Here is a 26,258-nt window from a genome sequence, read left to right as displayed (position 1 = left end):
TAACTGAAGGTATGTCTCTGTGGGTGAATAGTGAAGCTTGAAATACCTGTCAAGCCAATTACCAAAGTTGTTGTTGATGTTTTTTCAGGCTTGAAGCTCTAGCCTACCCTTATATTTAACTAGAACTCATGTAATTCTACCAAATACACCAGTGAAACTTACCTAAATATACCGTACCAGGATTAAGGATGAGGAACAAAATAAGTTTTGACAAACACATTAATGCTGTCGTTAAAACTAGCTGCTTTTATCTCACAAAAGGGAAGCTATTCCTCTGTTTCAGAGACTTTTGAGAGAGCAGATAATGTCTTTATTTCATCTCGAGTTGATTATTGCAATAGTTTGCTTCAGGTGTCGGTTTGTCTCTGTTTAGCCGACTGCAGCTGGTCCAAAAACACTTCAGCACAGTTATTAAAAGGCACATGCAAGTGAGATTACATGGGTTGGCACCTTTTTAAACTCTCTGATCATTTAGGTTTGCACATTTCCTTTATATCCCCGAGGTCTGTTGTGCGAATGCTCCTAGCTGTCCCGAGGCCCAGAGGAGATCGGGCGTTTGCAGTTGCTGCTCCGAGACGGTGGAACAAAGTGCCCTTTCACATGTGGACGTCTCCAGCATTATCCACTTTTATTCTTCAGCAGAGTTCTGCATAGTTTTATTTGAGTTGTTTTACACAGCTTTTCTCACTTTTATGTTTTCATTCTTAAACTCTGTCATTTTGTCTTGCGTTTCATGATATTTGATAATTTAAGGAGTACAGAAATTTGGTCAACAGCTGTAACTTTTAAGTGTTCCCTAGAAATAAACCTCACCACATTGTAAGACAGTTGCTGTGTCCCAAATTGCAAACTTCCAACTTAGACTTGCTATTTTGGGTAAATAATAGGGGTGCAACTATACTCGTATCGATATTGAACCTTTCCATACAGTGCTTTCACTTCGGTACGCATATGTATGAACAATACAAATTTTTTTTATTTATTTTATCAACTTTTCTTCTGACGATGCTGTCTGTGTTGAGCGCTCAGTGGATCTGCGTTCGACTACTCCGCCTAGGCTACACTGTCGAGTGCAGATCCACTGAGCGCAGCGCAAGCTAGCAAGACAGAAGCTAAGCTCGTTGCAACATGGCAACTGCCCCAACGCTACCCGAAATTGAATCTCCCCCATCCTCATTCAGATCTGGCGTTTGGAACTATCTTGGTTTTCATGTGATGTATGACCCTGAAGGTAAGCCCGTCATGGACAAAAGTAAGACAGTATGTCGGATGTGCCACACAATGCTCAATTACATTGGTGGGAACTAGTGCGTTAGCGCAGTTAGCTTGTTAACGTGTTGACGCCGTCCAGCCCCACGCACTGGGCGATCTGCGTTAACTTGTTAACTGAGATTTGCCGTGTTGTGGCGTTAATGTCATTTTAACGAGATTAACGCTGACAGCACTTGTGGGAACACAACGAATATGACTGCACATTTACGCCGACATCATCCTAGTGCAAAGACAAGTGGAAGCAGACAAAAACGACAAACAGGCATGCTACAAACTTCACCGAGTCATTTAGACAGCCGTTAGCACATGATTCTCCTTATGGGGACCTGATATGTTTAAAATGCTGCTGAGAGTATAGCCCAGAAGAAGCGTATAGTATAGCTTTTATTTTGGCAAGAGCCATTTCTCTGTAATAAACTCTTTTCCAAAGATGAGTGATTTCTCAATCAGATAGATTTATTTTTTTTATTTTGTTGTTTCAGCAACATTAAAATTAAAAACTGTACTTTTGGGTTAAAATATATATTTATAATTTTAATAAATGATAAATTAAAAAAAGCATGAACATTTTTTGTATCGAAAAAATATCGAACAGAAACACCAAAGTATCGAACTGAACTGTGAATTTTGTGTATCCTTGCACCCCTAGTAAATAAGTGTGTTTCCATGTGGTAGCTGAGAATCAGGTGTTGCTGTTGTCATTTCTGGTGTGTTCGGTTTGACAGCACTACCCTGTCAAAGCTCACAAACCGTGCAATGGAGTGGATACTATACTACATGGAAGTGTGCTGAAAGTGTCCACATTCAGACACAATGTGGATTTTTTTTCTTTTCATTTGGGTAAATAAAAATTCATCCACAGTTTATGATGTAGTGAAAAAAAACCCAACAGTGAACACAAATGGTTAAACAAAAGTTTAATTTTTCTGTCTAAAATCCCAGAATGCTGTTTTTCCAATGTCCCGTCGGTGACTGTCGGTGGTTGTGATAAGGACATTACAGTTCTTTAATCAAGATGTTATTGGCTGAGCCCAACAATGCCGATACAAAACTCCTTATCCCTCTCACTAAGTAGTTGCGATATTGCGGTTCAGTGCGTCCATCCATGGATATAAAATCATTCTAGAAAAGCCGGCTTGTGTTTCTTCCCACATAGCACGAGTTTGTAAGAGGAGGTAAAGTGTGGGGGAGGTGGTAATACTTAAAAGTACAATTGCAAAACCATGAAACTAATGTTCCCTGCTCATAAATATCAAACTGTGACTGAATTTATTCCTTACGAACTGCTCAATCATTTAGAGTGTGTGAGGTCTTTTGAAACCCACACACATTTTTCGTGTTTCTTTTATTTATTTATTTTATTCTATCAACATTTGATCAATCCAGGAAATGGGAGTCCCTTTTCACCTGGCATTTTGAAAGGACAAAGGATGAGATCATGCAATAAATTGTTCCAATTCACTACTCAGAAGCAGCAGCAGCAGCCTTGCCCTAATGGTAGGTACTAATTGTAATGGCTTTAAAAGGAGGGAGAGTCAAAAGCAAGACAAAGGAAATTCTTTATCAAAATCTGAGGTCATATGCAGGCAGGCAGGCGGCCAGGCCACATTTTTTACATGCAGATAAGTGCAGCAGGAAGGATAGAGTATACAGGCTGGGATGAAGTTACATGACGAGAACACAATGGGGGAAAAAATACAGAAGAAAAGTCTCACACAGTGAAGTCCGTCCTCTAGTGAGTGCTGCGCAGAAAAACAGAAGCAGAGAAAAGCAGAACAAAGCAGGAGTAAAACTGATAACGAAAATGGAGACGGTTGCGCCTCAAATCTGCTTCACCCAGAAAGCCCATTTTATCCGAGACGTCAACTGAAATACGCACGCTGATTTTCACATTTTTGTTTCTTTACACTCGAGCTGCCCACCTGCAAAGAAGAGATGTTGTTTTTTAGCTTTCTGCACTTGGCAGCTTTCTGCTCCACTTTCTCTAATTAAACACACATTTTCTCACCCTTCCTCTTCACTCTCTTACAATGTGGTCAACTTGTGAAGAGTACACTCACGGGTCAGCAGGATATGAGTTTTTGCTCTATTAAGAGCAACAGGTTGGACCACATTGGATGGGAATTGCAAAGTAAAACGATGCTAGCCCAGGGTTTATCCTCAGTTCTCCAATCGAAAACTAAATTGGGATTATGAAATCTACAAGATTTTTGTTAACAGGATTAAGGCGTGTCCCTGAATACATAACTGGATCCCCCTCAGATTCATGCTGCTTTCTTTTGTTTACTTCTGTGTTGCTTCTTACAGTTACATGTTGAAGAAGAAATTAGTGTCTGAAATGCGTTCTTTTCTTCGTAATGATCAAATCAAAGCAAAGCTGAATGTCTTCTCTCCCCCAGCGACTCTGTTTATGTGCCATTAAGACTAATTTCCTGCTTCTTTCTCTGTCTTTACAGCTACACTGGGAACCTTGGAATTCAGTTTGCTGTATGACCAGGAGAACAATGCACTGCACTGCACCATTAACAAAGCCAAGGTGAGCTACCAAGATGATGATGATGACGATTACAAGATTTTGCAGTCTTTGCATGCACACTCGCACTCGAGCGTCTCTGCTTTGTTGGTGTTTGCCTTGCATTTGGTTTATTATTAGATGAACAGATCATTCACTGCGCAGCCATCTGTCACTACTTTCTAACGAGGTTATAAAGTGCAGATCGATACAAACCAGCTGACGTGTTTTCAGTATTTTCTCAGGTTCGGTAAGATAACTGTCGAGTTAAATATTTTTGAAGAAGCCGCCTCTCGTGTCAACCTACACATACTGGCAAAAAGGCTGTGGAATAGCAACTTAACACATCCCACTGTTTAAAAAAAGTGAAAGAGATACTTACAACTATTTTTATCCCAGAAGTATTTCTAAAGCATATTGCTAAAAACCAGATCATAACTGGTACCACGCCAATAAATGTCTTCTTCTTCTTTTTTTTCTGAAGTAATTTGCTACTATTCAGTTGATTAATGGGGATTTAGGCAGCTAAAGAGTCCGATATGTTTCTTATTGGTGAAGATCAAACCTACGGAGCACCCTCTGATGACATGGTCCAAAAAATAAATAAATTGTGGCCACAAAATACTACTTCGTGGGCAGGTTATACCCATTTCGTGCCCACAAAATACTTATTTGTGCCCACGAAATAGGTATAACGTGCGCACGAAACACTTGACCGATAACTGTGATCCTTCCCAGGCCCTTGCAGTTGGTCAACAATAAATCTATCCCGGCGTCTTCTTCTATCTTATCTTATCTTATCTTATCTTATCTTATCTTATCTTATCTTATCTTATCTTATCTTATCTTATCTTAAGATCCTGTTTAAATATCTCTCCGTAATAATGGCATTCCCAGCCCAAAATAAAACTCAATCATACCGTCTCTGTCAATGGTTTAGCCTACTCTTATGCTTATGTCTCTACGCAGCTGTCCAGGAATTGTATCAATATGGTGTGCACACATTATCTATTTTGTTGCCACAAATGCATAACTTGTTGCCACGTTATACCACAAATTAGCATTTTGTGCGCACGTTATACCTATTTCGTGCCCTGGAAATAGTATTTCGTGGCCACAAATAAGTATTTCGAGGGCACGAAGTAGTGTTTTGTGGCCACAATTTATTTATTTTTTGGACCATGTCGTTAGAGGGGCTCCGTACAAACCAGACCTGAATGGACAGCAACTGCTTGGTGGCCTTTAGTGTTAAAAAAACCCCCAACATATTAAAAAATGCTAATATTAGAGCAGACCTTTACTTTTTATTTCCTCCTATTCCTGGGCAAATTTTAATATACTGCACTGTAAATCCTTTGTTTTCCGAGGTGCTCCCGTTTTTCTCATCTCATTTTCTTTCTGTTTGCTGGGAATGCAGATTTTACCTTCCACATCCAGCTGTTTTCCTGATAAATTCAGGGCATACATTCAGGAGTTCATCATACTTGTCTCTCAATTGTTGGAAGTTTCTTAAACACTGCTTTTCTCACTAATTAACTCCTGTGTCTTTCCATTGAGCTTCTGTCAATTCAGCTCAACTCTTCCTGCAGCTTTTCCTATTTTTCTTCTTAATTACTAAATTTTTGATTACATTTAACACATCCCTAAAAAATCTTTATATCATGTATCTCTATAGCCTTGTATTTCCTTGTATATTAATGTTGTAGCTGTAAGAATACTGTGCAAATGCTTGCAGAAACTGCCGCAGTGGCATTGATAAATTTTTCAATAACTACATAATTACCAAACATAGCATACTGAGATAAACCATATCTCATTTTTAATAAAAGCACCATTTTTATCTGATGTATAAAGGTTGAGCGAAGAGGTGTCGTCCTCGCTCGATCCCTTGCTTGTGGTTGTTGTGATGAAGTGATGGTTTTGACAGCCATGGCTGCCGTCAGCAGCTATAACTCTTCCTATCTGTCTGTGTGAATAGCTGGTATGGAGGAAAGTGGGCATCAGAGGAGCCTGTCTTGGCGGGAGTGTTGGACAGCAGAGTGGGCATCAGGCCATCTTGATTTATGGTGTTTATTTTCTATACCGCTCGGCTCCTAGGCTTCAGCTGCCGACCAGCCAAGCAGAGGAAACGATTTTTCTCCCTTAAATAGTGTATATAGCAATTTCCATGATTTAATTTGTTTTCTAAACCCCTTACTGATCCTTCTAACCACAGATTGTTTCGTGGGTTTTCTGCCAAAGCTTCAAGCTTCAAGCTTCAATAGCAACTTCAGCTTCAGCCTCAATTGAGGATTTGTCTAATGAGATGTTATGGATTTTGGCTTATTGAAGATTAGGAGATTCATACAAAATCAACACTGGGAAACTTTCTTAAACTTCTGTGGATTGATGTTGGCGGCTAAAGAGGCAGAGTGCAGCAGGCACAGGGTTTTTTTTCCTTCTTTTTCTGTGCAGCCGTGACAGCGCACGTGACAGTGCCTATTATCGCAGACGAGCTGGCATTTGGTCAGAAAAATAAATGCCATTCATTGCCGAAGCTGACAAAAGGTCACCTGACAACATGACACAAACAAACAAAACAGGTTGAAGAAAGTGGAAAAGGCTACTGATCAGATAATTATTCTAACATGGCAAAAGATCTGAATTTAACTGGTATAAAAAGGCTTTTATAGAGGAACAGGTCAAATGTAGAAAACTCAGAAGGGCTCAACTCTACCTGCTCAACTACTCTTAATCATATTGAACCTCTCAAGAGAGGAAAACAAAGGAGGCTGAAGTAGAGCCAAAGAACCTGATGCACATAAATGATCAGTACCGTAGAGTCGAACTGTAAAACTGTGAAACTGTTTACAATTTCATCCTGTGTGCACTACAGAGGCATTTCTAAAGGATTCTCACTTAGTTTTAAAGAGAGTGGTACATTCTCTGGATTGTTATCAGCTTCAAATTATATCCTCAAATTTAATTTAATTTCTTTGGCAAACTACAAGCTGTTAGCCAATGAGCATGTGGTTTCACAGTCAGACCATCCCTTCTTTGTCGCCCGAGGCTTAAGAATGAGACATCAGAAACCAATGGGTGAGCTCACAGTAGCTGCATCCATATTTTATATTATCTATGGTCATTAGCCAGTGGAGATAAAGTTGATAACCCTCCTTTCCCAAACACAGAATTAAGCAGAATTTACAAAATTGGCTGGATTTTATTCAGTGCAATCCAAACCGAGTGACTGAGTCCATGAACTCATCATGAAAGTGCTTATGGAAGTCAAAGTCAAGTTCAAGAGCCGTTTTCCTTTAGACTTTGACAGGACCAGAAGTCTTTTTCAGCCAAAGCAGCCACAGTTTCAAAGCAGGCCTTATCAGCAGGGCTTTGTTCCAGAAATTTGTTCTCTGAAATTGTTGTAACTCTATCCAACTCAGAGTAGCAGGGGAAGGGCTAGAGCTCATCCCAGCTGTCATAGTGTCAGGAAAGAAACATTCACACTCACACCTTCAGTCAATTTAGAAATACCAGTTAATCTAGCATGCGTGTCTTTGACTGTGAGAGGAAGCTGTGTTACCCATGCAGGCACAGAGAGAACAAGGAAGCTCTGCACGGAAAAGCCCCGGCAGGCTGGTGGATTTAAACCCTGGACTGTCTGTGCTGTCTTCATAGCTCCTCATAGCTTTTTTGATTAGAGAGGCCTCGCCCTGCAGCTCAATCAGCAGACGGAAACCTTCCCACAGCATTTTAAGATATTATTCACTTACCCAGCACAAAAGCAACAAAACGCTATCTGCATAATTTCCCATCCATTAAGTCATCAATCATTACCTTGGCATTTTTCCTCACGCTTCTATCACAACGCAAATAATATATCATCTTCAGTCACTTGGTGTTTTCTGGGACTCAAAAAGAATGAATGAGTTATCCACTGTACCTCCAATGCACAGAAACAAGTTACCACGCAGTGTGAAGTTCCTTTTTCTACTAATTAATTCACTCATTAATGCTTATAGAGGCTGTTGCAGAGCCGTTTTCAGTTAAACTGTACACATAATATAAGACGTCTGTGGGTTTCTTGGCCACTACACATAGTAATCTACTTTTAATTTGTAAGTAGAACTGAAAAGCTCTGAACCAAGCAATAAGTATGAAGGTAATAGGACACAAAAGCCCACAAACTCTCTCTTATTAACATTTAATTAAATTCTCGCCGTGACATGTCAACAAGAAGAGAGCCAGACCTATTTGATGGGATTACCTTTATGAAAGCTACTTTTACAAGGCAAAATTACTGTGATTAAAAACCTTTTTTTTTCTCTTTTTTTATACCATTGAAGAAAAAAAATCACTGATCTTTTGGCATTAGGCCTTGAATCTTCAGACTGTTAATAAAACCATAATAAAACCAAAGGCATGTCACTAAGCAAAAGGGGAGAGAAACTAGCACTTACTCAAACCAGAGATGTGCTGACTTCAAATAGTATTTCCATTAAGTTCCAGGTATAGATACAGACGTTATAGCAACAAGCAATGATGACTGTCTGGGCTGTTATTGGTTATTGATTTTATAAAGACCTGTAGCCCTTCTAAACGAGGGAAATGCATCTACTGTCAACCATGTGTTAGACTTCTTTGTACTGTTGGCCATCAGTTATGGATATATTTGTCAAATTTCTTACACTGAACTGGAAGTTTTGCAAGGTTTTCACAAGGTAACTTTCACGTCATCAGCAAAGCATCAAACCTCTAACCCACTGCAGGTTTAACCTTTCCTACGCATGAGCAAAGCTACACAACAGCTGTGTCCCAATTCCTAGGCCGCATCGTTGGTAGGCCACTATTAAAGGCCGATTACATCACAGCCAGGCGACGAAGGCTGTCCAAATCTGAAGACTGCTCCAAATGCGGCCGACAAATGCGTCCTTCATTTCCCCGGATTTGAAGGATGGGCCGGGTGTATCCTTCTAGGCCCAAGCTATCCCAGAATTCATAGCGTGGCCCAGCCAATTCCAGTTTCCAATAATGGCGGCAGCTACTTAGTTTTATCTGCTCCATTTATCAAGAGATCACATAATTGCAATAGCGCTCCGACGTTTTCAGAGACGTCTGGATGGTCAAGGCTCACTATAGCCGGCGAGAACACGGGACTCCCGGGACATCATTTTCAGACCCCCCGCAGTCTTTTGCTACTCAGGTTAAACATGATATATAAGTCACTTAGATAATTACAAATGTTATTGTTTGGCTTTTTTCAGTGTTTTATTTGTTCCTCAGTAAATTGCTTTGGCTGAGATTAAACTTATAGTTTTCACACAGCTGAATAAATGTTGAACAGAAAACCGATTAAACAGAAGTGTGAGATGGTCGAGAATATACTCCGGTGTCCTGTTATATTTTAGATAGCAAGGAGCAGACGGCTGAGTTTATTAAACTCCACCAAGACACCTGGTGACGCAAATCTGAAGGCTAGACTGTCCAATTTTACAGCCGCTCACTTCCACCCTTCTTGGTCTTCGAAGGACCCCGCCCACATAGACTGCAAGGGCAGGGTCCTTGGAAGGATCCAGCCTAGGTTTTGGGACACAGCTAACATTAGGGGTGGGGGAAAAAATCGATACTGTGTAGTATTGTAATATTTTGTTTGCTAATAATGTATCGATACAGGGACAGCAGAAATCGATATTTTGTTACAAAAAAAGTTTTTGTGGACTGGAACTTCAGAGCATATTGATCCTTTTTCTGAGCAAGAATCCTGACATTCCTTCACTGTCCAAATGTGTTTAACTTTTTTTATGGCAGCAATAAACATGACAGTTTACTTATTTTAATTTAAGACATGTTTTATTTTAATTAAGTTTAAAACTTTTTTATTTAATGTAAAATTATATTTTGTTTTAATTTACTTTCAAATTCTTCAGTTGCTGAATGGGCTGCAGTTTTCATAAATTGCATAGTTCAGAATAGCTATAATTGTACCAGATGGTTGCATTCAGTTAAGTTGGACTAGACTATAATACAAACCGTTCAAGTTTGTCAACAATAAAACTGAAATGAGAGAAAGACTGAGTGCGAGACTTTGATATTAGATAAAATGAATATTGATAAAGTTTACCTTTATGTACAGAATCTGAATATCGCAAAATATTTTAAAAAATTGCAATAATATCGTATTGTGCGTTAAGTATTGTGATAATATCATATCGTGGGATGTATGGTGATTCCCACCTCTAGCTAACATTAGAGCTTCTTTAATGGCTGAGACAGCATGATTGGCTTGTATTACTGCAGGTTAAGCTGGTGATTGGGTCTTTGGGAGAAGGGGTGGAAAAACTAACATGTTTGCTACAGTGAAATTTTGGATTTAGGTTTGTGCAGTGCAGGGTGACGGCCATAGTCTCTCCAATAAGACACAGCCGTTGCAGAAAACATATTCATACACCAGTTTTGCCTTTGAGTTGTGGATCTGTTAAATATTTATTTTGGGTCATTTTTGCAGACATAAATGTCAACAGCCAGGAGCTAAAGGACGGGGGAAATGATTATTTTATGGGAATGGATTGTGTAATGTTATATTGATCAGTTCCTCATTAAGGTTTATGTAAGTATATGATTATTATAGTATATGCCATTGCATAACTGTATATTTATCAGGGGTTTTAGTAGGCTTTATTAAAATGTTTTGCTCATTTTTCATGTTTTTTATAATGTGACAACACAATAACTGAACCTTTTGTCCAATCCTCAAGGAGTTTTGCATTGTAAGTGCTGCAAATCCTGTTTTTGAGGTTATATAACAATACATTGGTACAAAGTGGATTCCTTATATGGCTCATGAGAAGTCCAACTTGGTACAAGGTGGAAGCAATATACTTGAGTTTGAGGAAATGGGAAGATATGTTTGTAAACAGTATGAGAAGCATTTTGAAGCAAGCTAAATGCTACAGTAGCATTTGTCAGTGACAACAGCCAGTACACGAATCAGCGAGTACACAACATGAAGGAGCTGGGGTTGTGATGGGTTGCAAAGCAGCTTGCAGATGCACAGGTAATTAAAAAACATGACTCGTGGGAGATTCACCAAAAAGGTTATCGCCTGATCTGATGGGAGTTCACCATTACTGTACATTATCAGTGCAGTGGTGGGCTACAACATTACAGGATCAGGCTTTAACATTTGTGAAAGAAGCTATTAAGTTTTAGGTCTTAGATCATTAGCTTCTCTCCTCTCCTTCCCTCAGCAGAACCAGCAACCCAGGAAGCTTACTAAGCCAAGTACATCAGAACACATCCATTATTTCCCTTGAGAGAAATAAATTAATTTAGCCTCCTTGGGCTTTAATGCATTATAAGAGAGTGCATACATGTAGATGGCCAGAAAGACAAAAATAGCTCAGAGCTGGGAGCTCTTCCTCTACATGGTTGTTGGCTGGAGCAGTCAGAATGTGTGGCATCACGATGACTCAAGTACTGACAAATAAGTTCTCTAAATCTCTTTCTTTGGAGTGTTTCATTTCCATCACCCCTGGTGAGACTTTAGCAAATGGCACAGAATGACTCAGTTCCATCTCCGAGACCTTGGCCATCAATAGAGATGCTCTTTGTTTTACAGCTAGTTGATACTAATAAAGCTCAGTAAGGTCACTGCTTTTAAAGCCACAAAGGAACTGTGCAATTTTTGTGTCTTACTTTGGTGTTTGAGATTGTAAATTTCCTCCTCAGAAGAAGTTCATACCAACACGTCGACAACCTAAACAGTAGAAGAGGTAGAATGTCAGTGCCCACCCAAAATATGTGACCGTTTCCATCCATATTTGCAACTCTACCTCCTGTAGTGAGGATGTATACAGAACAAATGTTTTCAGATGTCGAGACGTTTTTATTACTACTTTCATTTTCAGACACTGCTTGGTTACATTTAAGCATCCAGTTGAATGGTAAGTTCTGGTAAAACAGACTGATTTGGGTTAAAATATATCATACTATAACGCTGACTACAGGATGTCACCAGAACTGATACTCACAGTTCCATTCGATATTCTGAAAACACCACAAGAATTGTTTTTCTGTGGTACCATACCATCTTAGGCAGTATAAGTACTGAAGCAGCTATTCTAGCAGAACTGAAGGGGCCAATATACGCCTACAAATGTTCTGGTCCTTACATGCTGAACAAAAACAGAAGGAAGCCTGCAAGCCCATGAAAAAAAAAAAAACTACAAATGGTGCTGTAGAAACTACATATGGAAGATGGCAGTTAGTTCAGCTGCCGTGATAGCGTCGCTTTAACTCTGACTAATAAAATCACTGTGTTCTATCAACAAAATTTAATTCTAACATTTTAAATAAATGACCCATGAAGATGTCAGTAATTTAATATAACTTTCTGATAAAGCAGTTTTTGTTTAAATACTTGGGATAAACATATTATTAAGAATCGTCTACTCATATGGGTACCTACTACTAAGTGTTTGGTATCTTGTTTTCTCTAATGCTGACTACATCTGACCACTATTGTTTGACTAGTTCCAGCAGAGGTAGACTGGGTAATGTTACACTTAGAATTCAGAACAGGCATTTTTATTTATATTAACATTTTAGTACATCTACTTTACCTAAAATGAGATGTGGTAATGTTATAAAAGTGCAATTTTAAACATCTTTTTAAGTTCTTACTGCTCTCATGTAAGAGAGAGCATATAACATAATAATAGACAAATAATTTGTCTTTCACAGTTTCGTGAGTGTTTCCTTCCCACTCTTGCTAAAGTGCTTGCCCATAGGGGTCATATGATTGTTGGGGTTTTCTCTGTTTCTCTGTATTTTTGTAAGGTCTTTACTTTACTATATAAACCACCTTAAGGCAACTGGTATTGTAGATTGGCACTATAAAACTGAATTGAACTGAAACTTTAATTATTCTATAACATTTTACAACATTATTTTGTGTACTGGAAAAGCACAGAAGCTAAATAAAAGTATGTGACAATGCATTAGTCGTGTAATCAAATCAGGGGTGGTTCTACAGGGGGGCAAGGGGGGCAACTGCCCACCTCCTATAAAGCCCTGCCCCCTTAGCTGGCCCCTCAACTTTTATGTCCTTACAATACTTGTAAAAACGAATTACTTGTTTGTCCAAAAGTCTCTCATAGCCTTTATTTTTTTAGAAGAGATAATTATATAAAAAATAGTTTTAAAGTGTTTTTGTGGCTATTATGATGGATAGAGCTATGTTCTACGCTGCCTTGACCTCTTGCATCTTCTTTGCCCCCACATGTAAAATTTTCTAGGTTCGCCACAAATAGACTTTATCAGAAATCTTAGTAAATCATACAAGTTATTTGAATAACATTGCAAACATGACAGAAAACCACTTAAATAGTACATCTTGTAGATTCTTTTTGAACCTCTATCTGCTACAGTAGCTTCACCTCTTTGATTTTACCGATGCAAACATAATGTAACCATGTATTCCTACCTTGCCATTACAAATCTCAGCGAGTAACACACTGTCACTTTCTTTAGTTCCTCTCACCTCGAATGATTGTAATTCTACCACAGTTCTCCTGCTGTCATGATTATACATTGTTATGCCCCAACACATCACCATACAACCATAAAATTGTCCATAGAACTCCTCCCTGCAGGAGGCCCATCTATGGAAAGATGCAGTCACTGCTCCTCTATCTTCATTCTGTTGTTATTCAGCTTCATAAGTGCAGAAAAATTACAGGGCAATTCACAATCTTACAAATATCTGCAGAAAAGCTCATGAATGATGGATGATCGGCTTCGCTGAATATGAGAACCTATCTATTAGCACCTGACACACTGAGTGCTGTTTCAGCTTTTGATCTCCCAGACTTCAGACACAGCAGGCCGGACGGCTGCTGGAATCCACAATCACTGCTCCTTAGTGCTTCCACTCACACCTGACTTTTCCAATTTATTATCTTAGCAGGTAACAGTCACAGTTGATCTGGGTTATTTCTTTCACATCTAAAAGGTTCTTGCACCTCGTTGCCTGCTAGAATGATCTGCAGGCCCATGGGCAAAGCACAACACGAACCACACATGTTCAGAGTTTAAAAATGAATCAACGCCTTTGTTCCTTTTTGTCCTTGTAGTAGCACGTCATACCAGGCGGTCTATCAGCTTGTCTATCCATCTGTCCGAAGATTTGCCACATGGTAGGAAATGCCGGTCAGATTGTCCTCATATTTGCTGCAGATTCTTCTCGACTTCATATAGATAGCAGCATCCAATTTGCCATCTGAAAGAATTTTGCACACACCAAATCAAACTTCAGTGCAATATTTTGTCCCCATTCTTTTAACCAAGCAAAGTGCATGTGTAGATTCCTGCAGGAACTGGATTTCCAGAGTTCTTGAAAACCTGCTGTCATTGAAAGGTTACTATAGCTAAAAGGGTCTGTTTGCTTTCTTCACTGCTGGCTTCATCTCTGGGTTGCTGTACTGCTTTATCAAATCTTTGCCATCAGTGTTATTTTCACGGTACATCATATTCCTCGAGTCACTCAGAGCGGTATTGCAAGTTATTGCAAATGCATATTGTTTAGAAAGCACAGAGGGTTTAAAGAAAAGATATTTCTCCTGCTTTTGTTGTATATTAAAGAACCGCTAGTCATGATGCACTTCTGTAAGACTTCCTCATTTTTCTTGTTTTGAAACATTAGTATATTCCCCCTTTAATATTTGCAGAGAATGGTTTACTTTGTCAGCAATCTACATCTAGTCGGTTTCTCTCACACTAGAAAACAGTCATTTAGCCAAAAGTCAGAGATAAAGGGAAAAGATGTAAAGTGTGGAGGAAGAGTGGAGAGACAAGTCTCAGCCTGCACAGAGCAGGGTCGAACGGGCTAGACGAAAGGGAGGGAGTCACAGCGGCCGCCTTTGAATCAGAGCATCAGGTGGACAACTTTAACACATTAAAGTGGGGAATGATGGCATATCTCTTGTATGATTGAATTTCAGTGGTGGAGCCCACTCTTTTAGTTAGCCTGTATTTGGATATGGTGTGTGTGTGTGTGTGTGTGTGTGTGTGTGTTTGGATCATCTTTTGAGATCATCTTTTCTCGGGCATGAGAAAGACACACAGTGAGTCTGAGCGTATCATCGAACAAAATCGATTTAGTTAGATGAAAAGTCAGAGGATCACAGATTTCACAACACTCCAATTCACTCAGCAAGGAAGTGTAGTCAAAGCGTAGATTTAAATCCTGTTTCAAATCCTGCACTTGTAAAAAACTCCACAAAAATCTAGGAAATTAAGGAATTTGTTACTGAAGTGTGTTTCGAAACAGTGGTGGAGAATAAATAAATACTGAAAGCATCGTCAGTCAGGGTTTCCCCAACTGTTTCTCAGGTCTAAGCTGACGTCCTCCTGTGCAATACAAATTTATGTGTTTTGTTTCTTTTTTAGAGATACAACTATTATCTCAGCTTATACATAATGTTATCCTGGTGTTTCTGTGAACCATTTTAAAAGGTAAATACGCTAAAATTACAATAAAAAGGCCTGTTCTCATTATTGGGATGCCAATTTAAACCACTATGTCAAAGGGACTCGGTGTTAGGGAACCTGGTTCTGGTGACCCAGTGGTTTTGATTTTGTTTGTCTACAGACGGTGACTTAGTGTGTCTATTATTTAGTTTTGTATTTCTTGCTCTAGCTCTTTGTTCTGTGATTTCTAGTTCTTCAGTGTTCCTTTTGTTCAGTGTCAAGTCCGTGCCTCTGTGCCTGTTGTGTGTTTCCTGTTTTATTTTGATAGTCCCTGTCCAGCACGCAGGGTGTCTGCTTTTGCTTCCCTTGTTTAGTTAGGTCTGATTTGTCCCAGCTGTGTTTCCCTACTGTCTCCCATTCCCTGATTGCTCCCTATGTGTATTTAAGCCCTGTGTTTGCGTTGGTCTGTGTTGTGATCTCCCTCATCCCATACTGTGTGTTCTGTCTGCCTGCCTGTTTAGTTGTCTGTATTCTCAGTTTAGCCATTGTTTGTTTTTTTGCTCTCCAGCGATAAAGCTGCATTTGAGTTCACCTTTCTGCCTCCATGAGTCTGCACTTTGGGTCCACCATTCTTGCCTACTCCACTCAGACTTGACACTCGCATGGTTCAGTTGCAAACAAGGTGTCCCTTCTGGAGTGTGCCGTGATGCACTGAGTGGCCAGTCACTCTCAGGGAAACTGATCGGTCACTCCTAGGTCATCACTTGTCAGTGATCGGGGTTACTGCTGTGTGTGCAGTGTGTTTTAAAGGTCCAAATGGGATGTGCACCATGGCATGCTAGCTGCAAATTACTCCAACACGACCCCTCCAATCTCCTTATAAAGACTCCACATGTCAGCTAAATGTGGACAGTGGCATTTTTGGTGAAAACACAGCACAGTGGTTTTCACTGTGCTGTGTTTTGATTTGCAGCCTGGGTACCTTCCAGTCATTGAGCAACAATGTGAGAAACTGATAAAGTCATAAAGAAAATGATGACTTCAGGTTACTGCTGCTCAAGGTGGTTTTACAAGCTGCTGAGTCATTTTCACATCACTGTGAGGAAGAAACACAGTTTCAGTGGTGATTTTTCTGGAGTTTTCTGCACTTATCAGTGAGTCTCACATTGTCTTACAATGCAGTTGCAAAACCCAGACCTGCTAATTTACCACGACCTACACTAAAACCTCCACATAATCTTCCAGTCTCTTCTTTCTGCTGCAGAGACTCCTTTTATTTCCTAGTACACCCACATTTATGTGAGAGCGCACGCACGCACGCACGCACGCACACACGCACGCACACACACACACACGCGCACACTTGGTTTCTTAGAGATATTTTTTGGTCTTGGTCAAAAATTCATTATCAATAATTGCAACTGTTTTCATGTCACAGCTTTTACATAATAAGGCCTTATGAAACAACTTGTCTTCATTTTTATTCCCCACATCACAGTAAACGGAGGAACATCAGAAACATTAGAGAAATTATTCATTTCATACTTTTCAACTTGTCATATTTCAGCTGTAAATATTGATAAAGTGTCCAGCAGACATTCCCACAAGACTATTCAGAAAGGATGGAGTAAGAAGCTGCTATATCAGGGCTGCAGCAAAATCAATTGTTATTCATATCTGGTGCTATAAAGGCTTAGACCGCAAGTGTCTGCTAGCTAAATGATAAATTATAAATGTTATTTGTCAATGAAAGCTTTTAAGGTCATTTATTGTTTGTGCGTCATCATCCTTAGAATAACTTACAAAAAGTTTGCTTATTAAAGACGATTAATATCAGTCTTCTTTCTGTTAAGTATAAAATAGGAGCCAGGAGATAAATACCTTAGCTTAGCATAATGACTAAAAACGGGAGGTTACAGCATGCCTTCTTGATGTTCAGAATTATATCCTTACTCAATACATCCATAATCAAAATCATGAAATATGCACTAATATTTAAAAAGTAAACTACAAATTGCCTCTGAAGGGAGAGGCTACTGCTTATTGATTGTCTGCAAATACACACTAACTATGAGCGACATTACAACTTAAAAAAGTGCAAACCAGAATCGAGAAGGTTAACTTTCAAAGTAAAAGCTGCGCCTCAGCGCTTCAGTGAACATGTTAACATGTTTAAAAGGTGCAGCTTTTACTTTGAAACTGAACCTCCTGTGTTTTCAGTGTGTGTGGCACCTTTCACATTTCACAACAGCTAACAGAGTAGCTGGATAGTGTTTGTAGACAAGTCCATCACATCCATTCACACTGCAGCCGTAGCAATATGCAATATGTCAAACCCATCACAAAGAGGGTTTTGCCAACTGGTTGGGGAGTACACATTTTGCAGAGCAACAGGTGGCTGCCAAGGGTTCACCGACTGATCCAATATTGTCATCATGTTGACAAGTCAATGACACCTAGTTAGTGGACACAGAATCTGCAAAACCTCAAAAGAACAGACTGTTCAATACAGCTGGTGGATATGCAGATTTGATATGGTGTCTTTATAGAGGAACGAGGGCTCATCGTACAAAGATACCCAGAGTCAAAACACAAGTTAGAGCATAATATGTTGCTTTTACATTTCTGCTCCTTTTAAGCTTAAAAATGTCCTGTGGTAAACAGCTTAGGAATACCCAGGGTAGGTGTCTATACATACCTTAGCTAACCAGATCCCAGCTCTGGCCAAAGAAACAAACAAGCAAACAAAGAAGCAACTTTTACTTACTGTGAGCTTGGATAGATTTGTTTGTTCTCTGTGGAGCAATATTAAGATTGTCTCCACAGATTTCATGCTTTTTAATGCAAGTTTGAATTCAAGCTGGTAACTGCTACTCTTAAACAAACAGTGAATATGTCCTACCCCATCAAAGTGCCATGTTATTACTACAAGGGTTACCAAAATACTGTAAGCAGCTTGGTTCTGCAGCCTGCACGAATTGCAGTGTCCAGGATTCTCACACAGCTTTTAACTTACACATTCTTTAATGTCAAGTACATTTAACAACATGAATTAACAAGATAACTTTTCAGGGTGATCTTTTAACTTTGACTTAACTAAACTAAATTAACAAAACTTTAACTAAACAAACTTTCTTTTTGTCATGTCTGACAATGAAGCGATCACCTGTTCATATTGAAGGTGTTCTCTCTAACTGGGAATATAGCTCTGTGTCAGTAGCTAGCAAAACAAAGATATCCTAATCTTTTGTTTTAGTGATCCCACTTCGTTGACCTGCACATATGAATGGATGACAGGGATAAGAATCAAAATGTGAGAATGCATGTATTTTAGGAGGATTATGGGTTGAGTGTAGGGATGCACCGATACCGATACTGGTATCGGTATCGGTGCATCCCTACACTCAACCCAGTACCGATACCGATACTGTAAAATGTGTGTGTACTCATACTCGTAAAAGTTAACCGATACCATGAACCGATACTAGCTTATTTCATAAATCAGAGGGTGGCTTGTCATTTTTGTTGTAGATTTTTAGATTGGCCCCTAGGGGGACATCCCCTAGAGACAGTGCCAATAGTTCAGTGATATTCTGTTAAATTACAATGTGGAGACTCTGCAATAATTTAACAGAAGTGCTTATTTTTCACTTGAAATTTTTTTGTGGTCATTTTTATTAAGATATTATTTTTTATCGGCAGAGAATAAAATAAAACCTGTCTTCCAATTCATTGCAGTGTGTGTGTGTGTGTGTGTGTGTGTGTGTGTGTGTGGTAGAAGTATCGGTTTGTGTACTCTGTATCGGCAAGTACTCAGATCCAAGTATCGGTATCGTATCGGTTTGAAAAAATTGGTATCGTTGCATCCCTAGTTGAGTGTGCCCATAGTATTGACTGGAAGGCATGCACATAGAAAGTGCAGCACATTTTCATCCTGGGTGTTGTGAAATCCTTCCTGCTACTCATTGTTACACACAGACTGTATTAGTGTCAGTGTATTAGGCTACACGAGTTAATAGTCCCAGAGGTTTTCCACCTGAAAACCCTTCTTTTCATGCTCTTTGGCTTTTTCTTCACTTGCTGTTTGGTATTGTTTTTCAGTTGCGTTTTATTTATATATTTATTTCTCTTTTTTTGGACTTGGTTATTTTGTTGAGGCACAAAAGTCTTGCTGGTTAGGTTAGCAAACGATCAAACAGACCTTGTCACAACAGCGGCATTAATGAGGGGTTATGGCATGAGTGACCCGCTCACAAAAGAGCCACGCCAGAACAGAAATGAGCTGAAAAATAAACTCGCTTAAATTACAGAGCATGAATCAACCGCTCAGACTTATTTACTTATTAATAACATAGTCTTAAATAGTTCCAGCCCACTTTAACTCCTGACTGTGAGAAACAGCCATGAGTGCCACTGAAGGTGTCCCTCTCACCATATGGACGTGTTTTCATGTTGCGTGTGTTGAAATCCTATTTTTCTCTACTATGATCTGGATACTGTGTGAGCTGTTGTGTTAAAGTCTCCAGCAGCACAACAACACAGAGCTGTTTGTGTAACTCAGACTTGTCTCAAACTGTCACTAACTATTGTATCAGATCCAATTAACATAGCCAAATATAAACAAATGAATTAATGGATTTTCAATTATATTCACTGTATCAACAGGCCATTCAAAGCCACTATTGCTTTAATCATTTCTTTCCCACTCAGACTGTTTCCACATTTGGCATTTCAGCAGCGCTCTGAGCTGTGTAAACCAAAAAATCTTTGTGAAACACTGCAGACTGCTTTGTTTTTGTTTTTCTCCTCTGTTGTTTGCATGTTTTTGGTTTTTTTGTCACCTATAACTTTAATTTCATATGATCAATGTTTTCTTTTTTTTCTTCTCCACCTTACTCTTTTGCATGCTGTCATCGACTCTGTGTCTTGGTGCTTTATGTTTGCTGGAACAAAACAGCTTCCTGTCCCCAGATACAAAAAGGTAAGCCATTGAAATGAGCCCAGATCCCAACCAGTCCCTGCTAATCAATGCCTACTTTATCCCTCCGCCGTCCAATCCCAGTGATCCCCGACTGAAACAATCACCAACCCTGGCTCACATCCTCTGAGCTCCCTCTGATTCCGTTTCTTTGGAACAACAAATCTAATCCTGAGTGAATGTTGAATGCTTTGTCTGTATTTGGCCTGTTCTTCTGTAGATGCACACTGGTGAGAATCAAGTCAACTAGGTAAAGGTGAACGAGTAGAAAGCAAAGACAGAAGCATGTAAACCAATGTAGTGAATGACTACACTATAGTCAAAGGTCAACCAGTTCACTGACTGAAAGTAAATTCCATCTTTAAATGCAGGATGCTGTTACATATGGATCTGTCTGTCGCGCCTGGGTCCTCCTTTCCCCACATCTGGCGATGTGTGTAGACAGTGCGTTTATTTACAGTGTGGTAAATATCGATGCACAATTAATCCCCGTGCTCCCGTGTGTGTCTTCCAGTGGCGTCCGTGTTCGTGCTCCCCGCTGTCGTGACTCTGCACACCCTGTGCGTGCTGCCCTTCCTCTCCACGTTCCTCCTGTAGGAAAACAATAGAGGCAGCCGTTAAACACTGACCCCTGCGGGCACACACACGATCTGCACCTCCTAAACGCACACACTGACTTGGGAGTCTAACGTAATGATCCCGCGTCGGTGGGAGCTCCAAGACTCTCCTAAGTAGCTCCCCCGACGAGCCCTGATCAGCAGCAGGTGTGTGGCTTCGGGTGTGGCCAGTCCCCTAGCAGGGCCACACCCACCAGGCATGAAGGCACCTGTAAACGAGTTCAGACACACCTGCACCCAAAAGGGAAGTTACATTTATTTGAAATGCATTGGATTGGTTGTGATCTAACGATTATTTGTATTTATATTCACTTTTTAAAATGAAAAAACAAACAAACAATGATGCTTCACACTCAGGAAAACAGTGGCTGTGACCACTTGCAACTCATTGTTGTCTTCAAAGTAACTTTAGTGCATCAAGATGGCAATAAAATGGTAATAAGACAGAGTCTGCTATCAGTTTGTGATTGAATAGGATCAAGTTGGCAATTATATGCAATCTGTTTGTGATAATGTGGCAATTAACTGATAAACTGTCAACAATTGCAACTCTGTTAGCAACTGCATACACGGAAATTCACATCAGTCACTTAAATATTAGAATCTGGCCAGAAACTTGTAGATTTACAATCGAAATCTAGAAAATCCTCCACAAATAGTGAAACAGATGCTGCAGGAATCAGATTAAACTGCTTAATGACACAGGAGCTAGTCAAGCTTGATTTTATATAGGAATGTAACCAGAGTACAACCAGTTGAAAACCAGTGAAGATGAGTGCTGTATGTTCTGCAGACAGCTCAGACTGACTGCAATCCTTCGTCAGTGTGTCTGAGTGTAGTCTGTACAAGTCAGGCTGATGGTTTGGAGGCAGGTTGACTCCCAACAGCCAAAGTGTGCAATCACCTTGTGATCAAAAGGCGTCACCCAGAGGCTGAGGATGTTACACGCTCATTTTCTGATGGACTAGTGGGTCACCTCGACTGCCTGCAATCAGTTGCCGAATGAGAAAAAAATTAAATGCAGTTACTTGGCAACCACAGATTTTTTTTCCTTGCCACATGGAGGTTACAGTCCCATAGATCTTAGTGTAACTGCAGTAAGGCCACATGTTTTCAGCCAGCATGACCAAACCTACGGATATGACACATAAGTTGGTGTTTTATATTTAAATATTCAGAATATTTTCAGTGCAGTCAGTTTGCAAAGCACTTTCAAGTCACCTTAGACCATATTCCATGGCACAAATGGTTGTTGCACATTAGACAGATAGAGGGTGACCTCAAGTACTTTACTTTCAAATGAAGAAACTACTTTCAGCTTCTCCCTTAATCACAAGGATCACAAGGGATTTGTGTGTCTTCCCAGGATCAAACCAGGGATGTTTCGTATGCCAGGAAAATGTGTACACTACCACACTTTGAAACACCTTGCAACATCAAGAGAAAGTAATGTTTGCTCAGTGATGGTAACAACTGGTCAATCTGATTCACATACAGCAGTCAATGATTGACGTCGCTTCAGCTACTGAATATAAGTGGACAAAGTCATCTGCACGGTCCTTAATAATACTGTTTATAGCACCTTCCTAGTGACTAGATAGCAGGAAGAGCAAGCAAATCAAAAATCTTAAAAATAAATTTTGCATAATTTTGTCCTTGAGAAGCGTATTTAGCCCAGCTCCTTTGTGGCAAAAATCACACATGAACTGCTTTATTTTTTCTCCTAAAATCGATGATGGGTTATCAAGGACATGACTGGCATGGGTCACCTTGTAACATGCCACGATTGTCACCATTGGCTTCCGTTGGCGCCTCCGTTGACCTCAAGTGGCCCTTGAAGCATTAACCCCCTTCTTTAACATGACTTTGGTTTAGAACCCCAAGGATTCAATCAATGCTTCTGTCCCATCCATTCTGTTATCTGCTGCTCCTGGTGATTGATGCTTCCTCCACCTGCGTGTTAGCAGGCCAGTCAGATATGGTAATGAAGACATATGCCCCGGTGATGAAGAGGCTGATAGCACTGCAGAAAAACAAGCAGCCATGTGGGACGTACAGCTTGGGGAATACACACTCAAAATAGACGTATGTTCTTAGTTCTTAGGCGTCATACAAAAAAGATGAAACTGACTTGTTGGATCACAACATCAGTGACAAGGGATTATTATTTTATTAGCTATTTACCAATCTTATCAAAATCAGTTTTAGCGAATGGGCTTAAAATGTCAGTGATGTCTGCTAAGACCAAAAAACCTGCATTAAACTCACAATGATTATCCAACTGTTTTTTATTTTTGACTTCTTCAACTTATTTATATCTTCCCACACATCAGCAATAACCTTTCACACCAAGACAACACAAATAAGACTCAAGTTTTAATGCTTTCTTTTTGTTTAGGTAGTTTTGCACTAAGTTTTGGTTTCACTGTCATGTAATAAGAAAACGCCGAAGCTAAAGAAAGTGAAATGATTACATCTGTAGCTAGTGTTTGCGCTCAAATTTAACACATACAGTACTGTGCAGAAGTCTTGTATTAGCTCTTATATTTTTCTAGAATTGCACTTCTGTGCTGACATTATTTGCCAGGCATGTATGTTGCTGTTTGGATATAAAAGTAACTCAGACTCGTTGGTGTAAATTTACAGTAGATCTAAAGTCTATGGAGCTTGGAAAGAAAAGCGTCTGGACTTCTTTAAGTTGCTTGAAGACGTTTCACCTCTCATCCGAGAAGCTTCTTCAGTTCTAAGGTCAAATGGTGGAGAGTCCCAGATTTAAACCTTGTGGAAGTTTCCCTCAAGAGGGACAAAAGGACCCCCTGATGATCCTCTACCTAATCACATGAGCCAAGGTGTGAAAACGGGTGTAGGTCACAATCAGCCAAGGTTTCGGGTGAGCTCGTGCAACCTAGTCCCACCCTATCATGTGATTTCCTGAGTGGGCGTTAAGGCGTCTGGGAAGGGATCTCAAAACTGGATTATAGATGGCAGACGGTCACGTTTGACTGGGAACACCACAGATGTAACAAAGCTGATTAAAACACTTAAAATTTAAGAAAACAGGTGCTCACCACTTTTATATGTTCAAGCGTGTAGTGTGGAGGATGTCATAAGGTCTCGAGGCAATCGGATGTAAAACACAATATTTATGAGTTTTTAAATTTGTAAATCGGTCAGATTTGACCCGAACACGACAGGAAGGTGCAGCTATGTACACACATCTTATTTAAAGTCCGCACTCTTTTCTTTTCATTCAGATGCTTTTCACAAATGCCAAGCACGACTTCTTCTAAACACAGATGCTAATGATCTCACCCAAAGGAACTCGACTTCATTTAAAATCATTTAAGGCTGTTGTTCAGGAGGGCTGTTATGAATGAGTGTGAGATGGGAGGTGTGTGGATACACTCCCATCTGCCTTTCGCAGTGGTCATTTTTCTCCAACCCCTCAGTAATTATGATCAACCGAGTATTCACAGCGTGCTCGCGCAATCAGCAGCATGATGCAGCTGTCTGTTTATCGCGGTCCAACCCCACAAAACATGCTTGAGCTCACTGACGGTTCAGGTGTTGAAGACAACAATAGAAGCAGATGAAGACGGCACGTCAGCCTCTCCAATCAGCTTTCGCCGTGCCGTCTTAATAACTTGTTTTTGCAGGAAACACGGTTTATAAGTGGGGCTAAATATCAGCAAGAGATTCCAACATCCAGTGACGCATATAATGATAGAAAATGAAAAGCAGTGAAGTGGAAGTTTCAGGGGAAGTTACAATTTTAGAGCCGTTAAGCTTTAAGCTGGTTTCTGTTTCTACTTTTTGCACATACATAAAAGAAAAACTTTACAGTGTTTTTATTTCAAATCAAGCTTTTTTCTTCAGTGCTGACTATTTTACACGCATAATTCACCCAGGCCTCTCTTTGGCTGAAGGAAGAGAAAATAAAAAGGAAGATTGAGCAGAGGGGATCACGGCTCGGTCACAGCAGAGACTTTTGGTTGTTTCGTGTTGCCTTTTTCTGTAGGCAGCATTTTTTCTGTACATCTCAGCTTTTCCTTGCATTTGCATGGAGCATTATCTCTGCTATCTAAATGCACGTCTTTTTGTAGCATATAACAATTTATATAACAAAGTATATAACAAAGAAATACTGATATATTTATATATTTATGTGATGCATGTTTCTTGTATCAGTAGCCTTATTTATACTACGATGCATTAAATGGTACCATTTAAAAACTTTAAAAATAAATAATGAATTCCTAGCAGCTCAGCTCACCCCTCTGGCAGCTCACGACTTGGCTATCAAACCAAATTTCAATAGACATGGGTTATATTTATTTTATATTTGTGTGGGAAGTCATCGTTTTACCACTGCACTCTCTCAGAAAACAAATAAAAGCCTTTGGCAGTATTTGAATCTGCTTTTGAGAAACCATGAGTGAAAGGAAAAAGAAAAAAATAGCTATCCAAGAAGCTCCTTTATTGTTTTTTACTTCTTAGGGTAAATAAAAGGTTCCCTACCAATGTGTATGGCGACACCCCACTGTATAATTAGTATTCTGGTATATTTCAGGTGATCTGAATGGGACTTTTACATGTTGTCACAAAAAAATCTGGATTTACGCTGCAATTGCATGAATGCACCAAACTGATATAACTGCACATACCGCTGCCCAAGCGAAAGCCTGTAGTGATCCTGTATGTGTCAGGAGTATCGGAGCAGTTGAGATGCATTTTTTCTAAACACCGGGTCTCTGTGGCTTTTAAAGTCCAAAACACACTGCGCCAAAAATTGGTCCACCCCAACGATCGGGTCACCCGACACAAACAGAGTAACATAGTGTACGCCAGTGGTTCCCAAACTTTTTTTGCTGGGCCCCCCTTGTTTTACAAGAAAAATGTTCGCGCACGCACGCACGAACACATCCTCCAACCACACAGACCCATATTTTGCTCCATTGCGGTTTATTTTACACCTCAAACATTTAGTAAACAATTAAGCAAATACAAGAAATCTGCAATAAATTACAGGTAGTAAGAAAATAAACTACTAACTCTTTTACGCTACGTCCACACCTACACGGGTATTTTTGAGCTGTTTCGTCCACGTAAACGGCGTTTCGAATCACCGAGAACGGAGATTTTTTAAAACTCCTTTTTTGTGGTTACGTGTGGACGAGGAATACAGAGTTGCAACGTCAAAGGTATGTGCCTTTTTTCTCGTCACGCTGTGTGCACGTTATTGTTTACATGAGATGAATTGCAGAATGGCAGATAGAGACAAAATACTGTTAATCTGACTATCTGCAGGTTTTACACACTTACATATACACACAGTTACTGTCCCTCCATTTAGAAAGGCAGAGGCGTCACGGTGTAATTATTTTACATGTAGTTGTTTTTTTTCCTGTGTAATAATATTCAACATTGCTAT

General features: G+C 39.8%; 1 protein-coding gene and 1 long non-coding RNA gene across 3 annotated transcripts in view; both read left to right on the top strand.

The window, feature by feature from the left end:
• doc2b (double C2-like domains, beta) overlaps positions 1 to 26,258 on the top strand; it is a 190,640-nt gene that overhangs the window by 83,665 nt on the left and 80,717 nt on the right. Inside the window, exons 2-3 of one of the 2 annotated variants that reach the window (XM_085173761.1) lie at positions 3,729 to 3,808; positions 20,190 to 20,213. In XM_085173761.1, the coding sequence (XP_085029887.1) occupies positions 3,729 to 3,808; positions 20,190 to 20,213 (104 nt within the window). The remainder of the gene's footprint in view (positions 1 to 3,728; positions 3,809 to 20,189; positions 20,214 to 26,258) is intronic. The other variant, XM_085173762.1, reaches the window with a different exon arrangement.
• Positions 4,679 to 19,338, top strand: LOC146510430 (uncharacterized). The gene is made up of 2 exons (XR_014876320.1): positions 4,679 to 9,370; positions 10,016 to 19,338. It is a non-coding gene; the product is annotated as an uncharacterized LOC146510430 (long non-coding RNA).

The sequence above is a fragment of the Neolamprologus multifasciatus genome, chromosome 10, assembly GCF_963576455.1.
Source record: "Neolamprologus multifasciatus chromosome 10, fNeoMul1.2, whole genome shotgun sequence".
In the NCBI taxonomy this organism is placed as follows: domain Eukaryota; kingdom Metazoa; phylum Chordata; class Actinopteri; order Cichliformes; family Cichlidae; genus Neolamprologus; species Neolamprologus multifasciatus.
Note: the sequence above shows the minus strand (reverse complement) of the source record. Positions and strands in the feature narration are given on the sequence as shown.